A 6854-nucleotide genomic window follows, 5' to 3' on the forward strand; every position below is an offset into this window, starting at 1 on the left:
TTTCAGTTTAAGACGTGGGCTTTCTGTAAAGCCTCCCCCTGCCACCGAGCTCTCCGGGTGCAGAGCCTTTAGAAATTGAGGGGTTTACTGTCAAAATGAAAATTTCACTTCAAATTATCTTGGCTGATGCACGTTTTCCAGGCCGGGGGCTCCTGTCTGAGCCTTTTGACAGCCAGATCAGCAGAGGGGTTCAGTGATCTCGATAATATCATCCAAGAGAGCGAAAGTCAATACAATGACAGGGAATATGACTGGATACAATCCAATTACGGCTGCTCGCAGAGAGGGGAAGGGCTTGATCTGATCTCCGCACCCGGATTCCTTTATTCAGTCCTTGCACTAACAGGCAGGTCTCGCTAGAAACTTTGCGGACTGGACCATGTTATATTTTGGCTGGGTGCCGCCTTGTTAGAGCTTATCATTCCCTTTACATACATATATCCCGCAGTGTATTCTTACTTATTTCTTTCGGAGGAATGGGGATGGAGAGGGAAGGGAGGTGGGAGTGGGGGTGGGGGAAGAGGCTGGCTGGGAGCCCCAAGGGTGGGATGGACGAGGAGGCTGGCAGGCAAGAAAAGCTCTTCTGCTTGTCCTGAGTCAGCTCGGTCCTTCTTCGGGTGCTTTCGGTCTTCCCCCGCAGCACCGGGCACTGCAGCTGAGGGGGCTTAGGCCGGTCTGGGTAAGCCAGAGTCTGTCATCGCCTGGCAGTTTCCTCCCCAGCAGTTCTCCTTCTCTCCCGGCCCGGGGATCAGTAGTTTGTTCCCGTTCCGGGGAAGGAAAGGAAATCTTTTAAACGCCTGTTATCTAAGCGGTAAATTGGCTGCGAGTGCTCCTGAATCACACGTCGAGACCGCTCTTTTCTGCCTTTTTCTTTTTGTTGGCTGCACTCTATTTAATGTCAAAACGGTAAAGCATCTGTCCTGAAGTGCTGAAATATTCATGGAGGATCAGCGATTCTCCATCCTTGCAGAGAAGCTGGAAAGCTAAAACGGTTCTTTAAAGATCAAATTTTCCGTGTGAATCAATTGCTCCGCGCACGGCGGAGGCGACGAGCCCAGCCCTTTGGGCCCGACCCCCTCCTTCATCGAGGGGAGGAGTGGGGGGAAGAGGATGAGACAGAGAGAAGAACGATGTTCCCCCGCCCCACCCGGTCTTACCGGGCGGCCGGCGCCCCCGCTGCCGCCCCTCGCCCCGCTCTCCCGCGGGACGCAGCGCGGAGCCGCGGGGGCACGGAGAAGCGGCCAAGAATCCCTCCCGCGGATTCATCCTCCCGCGGCAGCGGTTCGCTCAGCCTCTGTTCCCCGCTCCCGGCAGCCTGTTGACAGTCCTTGGAATTACCGGCGCCCGTTCCGAGAAGGAATTTTGCAACTTAAAAGGTGCTTGTTGAGCAATGCAAAACGCCACCACTTGTGTTACCTCTGAAACAGACAATTTATTGGAGTGAACATACCTTTTAACATATTCTCTCTCTCTCTTTTTTTTTTTTTTCCCCCCGTCAAGATAAATCTGTGCAGTAGGTGTAAACTTAGTAGAAGTGCTGTTTGTGAATTATATGCTAACAAGGAAATCAGGAGGAAAACTCTCGAGAAGTCTTTATAACTAATGTCGGCATGCCTTAAATTAAATCTGAATTAAAATTTCCCGTTTGTAAACTTTCGGATGTAAACTTTTTAAGTAGGTCTACGCTATAGTACGTGCTTTTTGGACATGGAATTAAATAACTTTCACGACACTGATCCCTTAAAGTCGCAGCCAGTAGAAATTCTTCCGAACAGCAATGAGCAAAGTCTGTCCGTTGAACTGAGCAAACTGAATTTTAAATCCTAGTTTCTGATGTTTGGTTTTTTTTTTTTTTAATTAAAAATAAAAAAAAAAAAAAGGAAAACTTTTGTATTTCAATTTTAAACTCTCGCAAGTCTCTTTTCAGTGTAGCTGACTCTTTAAGCGTTAGCAAGTCCTTCGCCCCTCGGTGGGACTGTTAGGAACAAAACATTTTGCTTCCTGATTTGGGAAACGCCAGGAACTCTTTGTTTGAGTCATGGTGGGCCAAGTTTGAGAGCTGCCCCTTGAGCACGTTGGCGCCGTTCCCCACCGCGCGTCCCAAAGCGCCCGTTTCCAGAATGGCTCCTTTGGTGGTAGCCCAGGAAACTGTCGTGTTGCTCAGGGCTTGGTTCAAAGTACTGTGCCTGAACAGGGGGTCGTGAAACACCCCGTCCACCCAGTTCCTGAGGTTGGTGACCGGCGAATCCTGGTGCCTGTCTATGACACTGACCGGGGCAGAGACGGCGGCGGCGGCCGAGCCCCCCGGCCGCTTCAGCATGCAGGAGGGGTACTCCGCCTGGTTGAGGGAGGTGGCGGTGTGCGCCAGGGACCAAATCCTGGGCTTCGACTCCAGCATCTGCTGCCCCTGCTGGAAGCACATTTTGGACTCGCAGCCGCGCTGCCGGGCGCCTAGAAGGTCGGGGCCGCACTCCGCAGAGGTCTTCAGGCAGCTCCGCGCTCTCTCCGCCGCCGCCTCCTCCTCTTCCTCCTCCCCGGCGGCGGCCGGAGGCGGCATCTTGGCGGAAGGCTCGGCGGCCCGCGGCGGGTGGCTGCCGCCTGGCAGCGGGTGCGGGAGCGAGTGCGGGAAGGGCCGCCTCAGCTCGCACTCCGAGCTCTCCGACTCGGCGGCGTCCAAGTCCTCCAGGTCGCTGAGCTCCAGCTCCTTCTCCTCCTTGCCCGTGGGCTCTGCGGGGTGGGGGCACGGGGGAAGGGACAGCAAAAACAAGACAGAAGGTCACTGGCGGCGCCGCGCTGCCCCGCGGCCTCCCCCACGAGCCAGGCCCGCGGCCGCCCCCACGATCGAGGCCCGCCCCAGGGGCTAGCTGGCGGCCGAGCCCCCGCGGCAGAACCGCTAAGTGCCTGTTTTTAGCAGGGTACCCTCGGCTTTCCCGCTCTTCATCGCCTCTTCCTGCGAACCCTCCTCCTCCTCATCCTCCTCTTCCTCGTAGGGCCGCTTTTCGTCTGAGCACTTGTTCCGCGGCGGCCAGGTCATCTTGTTCTCCTTCTTGAGCCGCCGACGGGCGTTGGCGAACCAGGTGGAGACCTGGGTGAGGGTCATCTTGGTGATGATGGCCAGCATGATCTTCTCGCCCTTGGTGGGGTAGGGGTTTTTGCGGTGCTCCTGCAGCCAGGCCTTCAGGGTGCTGGTCGTCTCCCGGGTGGCATTTTTCCTCCGCGTCCCGCCGTCCATCGTGCCATACCTGCGGGCACAGGGAACACCTGCAGCGTGACACGGAGCCTCCGTCCCCCCTCCCCTCTAGACTTTCTCCACGAGGGATCCCAGGGCCCCGCGGGGGTAGCTGGATTAGAGGTGGGGGAGATGGTCGAGGACAGCTCAACTTTAAGAGGGCGATCTGCCTCAAAGAATTCAGGCGTGGAAGAAAGCAAGGAAGAAGGGTTCAGGTAGCAGCAGCATGGGGCAATGCAAATCCCCGGTGGGCAGTGGGCAGGGGTGATGGAAAGAGGGAGGGAAGCACCAGCCTTTATTTGCTGTAATGTCAATGTCAACATTTAGGGCAGCTTGCAAACGCACAGAAATCCCGCTTTCCTGTTGTTTGATCAGTCCTACCCAAACAGAATATATCTGAGTGACCCCAGGGTGTAACTGATAATAGAAATATATTTCCTCTTACTCCTTTTATTAATAATCTCTCCTACTATTTTGTTCCTGGAACTGTAGAAACCTAACGCAGATGACACTGGGCCGAGACTGAATATTTAATGCATATCCTCCAGGAAAGGTCACCGGCACCCAATGGGCCTCAGAGCTTGAATCGGTGTGTGAGTGGTTTTGTGCTGCTTTAAACCTAACAAACATACCGGAGATGCCCGGACTCCTCAACCAGACTCCGTGCAGGAAAAGAGAATGACTGCCCCCGTGGAGGGGGTCAGGTCCTCCCCGTCCCCTCGGCCGGGGGGCAGAGGACCCCGTGCCGGTCTGCCTGCGGGAGAGGGACGCTGCGGTGGGGAAGAGGAGGCGGCATCGCTGCGGCCTGGAGGGAGATGCTGGGCGGCGAGGAAGGAGGCAGGTCCGCTGGGAGGGAGATGCGGAGCGGGCGGAAAAGGGGTGGGGATGGCGGGGGTGGAGAGGTGGGGGGCGGCGAGCGGAGCCGGGAGTGTGTGTGCGCTTACCTGTCGTACTGGTACTGGCTGAGGGTGTGATCGTAGGGGTAGTAGGCAGCCGCTGGGGCGATGCCCGCATGCGCAGACCCGCTCCCGTCCTTCGCCTCCAAACTGTTCTGCAAGAGACACCCCGCCGCCGCCCTCAGCCCCCGCCGCCCCCCCACCGCGGGGTGAGCTCGGCCCACCGCCACGGCCCCGCCGCCCGGCTCCCACGAATCTCGGGTGGGGGGTGTGAGGGGGGGCGCGTCGGACCTTCTCAGAGGCCCTTCGGCTGCGGCGACCAGCGAGATCAATAGAGACATTAACTCGCCCTGTTACGGTGCCAGGGGAAAAAAGGGAGGGGAAAAAAAAAAAAAAAGAGACTGGCTGGGAAGATCGCACCGTTTTTTGCCATCCAGGGTCATGGCCTCCCCAAACTACCCTCCCGGACCTGGCCCTCCGCACTCGGCCGCCACCTCGTCAGGCGCGACTTTTAATTGCGTTGCCGTGAGAACCGTGCCGGGCTTGAATATTTAATAACGGCGGGGCTTCCGCGCCTGTCGCCAAAAGCGGGATCGAGCGGGGGAGCAGCTGGGGGGAGGGCTGGAGGGGCGAGAAGGAGAAGCAGCCGCCGCAGCAGCAGCGCCCGGGGTTGTCCACGCAGCAGAGGGAACCCGCCGACCGGGAGCCAGGGCGAAGGACGGGCGCATCCCCGGCGGGGCGGCTTACCAAGGAGTAGAAGGCGGGAGCCTCGGTGCCGTAGGTCACATAGTTGCCATAGCCTTGGGGCCCGGCGTAGGGGCCGCCGTAGACCCCCAGGGCGGCGGCGGAGTTGAGTTCGTGTCGGGCGGTGGCGAGCAGGCGGCTCTCGTACACGGGGCAATAGACGGGGGTCTGGGCGGTGGCGGCCGCCCCCGTCTCGGCCAGCGTCCGGCCGCTGGACTCGCAGCAGGTCGTCAGGGAGTTGGTGCTCATCAGGAACTGGAGGGAAAGAGAGCGGCGCTGAGGGCAGTGGGCAGGGGAGGGGAGGGAGGGGGGGGGGGAAGGGAGGCGGTGGTGATGGGGGGAAACTTCCCAAACTGTAACCAAGTTTGGGGGGTTGTTTTTTATCAGGTCGCACCTTTGGGGTGTCGCCTCCTCCCCCCCCCTCTCTCCCCCCATCTGTATTTTGCTTCAATCGGGGTAAAAAGGCTCTGGAGAAACCCCGAGGTGCAAGTATTTGATCACTTATTAAAAAACCCACAACATAACAACAAACAAATGCCCCGTGACTGTGGGCTTCTAATCTTCCGTAATACGTTGCTCCAGACCTTTGCATTTAAAACTAACTTTTCTGGTGTGTTCTCGCAAGACTAGGTTTACACCGGTTTTCTCCTCTTGCAGCACAATGCTTCCCATCTGCGTTTTTAAACCTTTTTTTCTGAATCACTCATGCGTATTTATTTTGACTGCAGATTTGTAGCAGGCACGAACGCATCTGTTATTATCCTGCTGGTTTAGAAGATCCCATTATATTTCTACGGTCCGGACCTCACTACTTTCGTGTTTAATTGGTAAACTGTGAATTTAATCGGGAAAGGAAAAAAGCGCTTTGGGAGGAGGGTGGAGAGAGCGGGTGGGGGTTGGGAGACCTCAGGCTCCCCTTCTCACCTCCCTCATCTCTGTAGTTCCCCCCCCCATAATCATTATTATCACCCCCCCAACACTCTAAATCCCGCGTGTTCCTTCCCATTTAAAAATATGTGCACGAGATATGATTTAAGCATATGGGAAAGATGCAGAGCGAGCATCACATTTGCCGCTACCTCATGCTAGGAAGGATCGCTGCTGCTTTTAGCCCTGGACGGAAGTAATCAATAAGGACTGAAATTCAATCAATTACCGTTGGTAGGCAAAAAGTCTTACCTGGGGTGCAGAGGAGTAAGGGTAGCCAAACTGAGGATATGACATGGTACAGAGGCTCCCAGTTATCTAGAAACAAGGCGAGACGTCTGATCTGCACGCTATTGCAGCCTGGCTCTGCTCTATTGTACCAACTGATTGGTAACCACAGGTCCCTAGATGCTTATAGGACGAAGCAGAAAACCACAATTTATTTGCATAAAATCTTAAACATAATTTTATATATATATATATATATATATATAACAGAAGGGGAAAAAAAATAATATCGTGATTTTAGCGCCTTCCCCTCTACAGCTACGAAACAGAAATAATTGTTGCGTGTGGGCTCCGAGGCTGACAAACGTGACTGCAGAAATACATACTTTGCTCCCGCGGAAAATAAAGGGGGAAGGGGGGGTACGAGAAATACATCAATTAAGAAGGACACTGTTTTGAAAGAGCCAAGCCTCTGACGTCACGCAAAACCTATTCAAATTACCCCGTCTGTGAGCTTAACATTAATTTTCGGGACCCTTTTCCCTGAAGTGGAAAATAGACTCTCCAGCATCCCTCTCAGCTTGCCCAAGAGGAAAGTTTGGAAAGCTTTCAGGCGGCGGCTACGCCTGCTCAAAACATTTCTGTGTATTTCTGCGGGGAAGGGAAGGAAATGAATGGTTTTAATCTGAAGGATCAATGTTGTATCAACTAAGATTTCACCCCCACCCGCCTTCGTCACTGAAGGGCTGGTAAGCACTTTTAATTAGAAATTAATTAATGAGCAGCTGCTTCTTCCCACCCCACAGTAATAATTAGTCTCAATTACAAAC

The 6854-nt window shown here is 55.0% G+C and overlaps 1 protein-coding gene across 1 annotated transcript; it reads right to left on the bottom strand.

Moving 5' to 3' along the window:
- Nucleotides 1-1412: 1412 nt before the first annotated feature.
- IRX4 (iroquois homeobox 4) lies at nucleotides 1413-6108 on the bottom strand. Its single transcript, XM_030445642.1, has 5 exons — nucleotides 6049-6108; nucleotides 4873-5124; nucleotides 4174-4280; nucleotides 2920-3242; nucleotides 1413-2727 (listed from the first exon to the last, which is right to left on the bottom strand). Exons 1-5 carry the CDS (start codon nucleotides 6091-6093, stop codon nucleotides 1979-1981), a joined length of 1476 nt encoding a protein of 491 aa, XP_030301502.1. The 5' UTR covers nucleotides 6094-6108; the 3' UTR covers nucleotides 1413-1978.
- Nucleotides 6109-6854: the final 746 nt, after the last annotated feature.

The sequence above is a fragment of the Calypte anna genome, chromosome 2, assembly GCF_003957555.1.
Source record: "Calypte anna isolate BGI_N300 chromosome 2, bCalAnn1_v1.p, whole genome shotgun sequence".
NCBI lineage: Eukaryota > Metazoa > Chordata > Aves > Apodiformes > Trochilidae > Calypte > Calypte anna.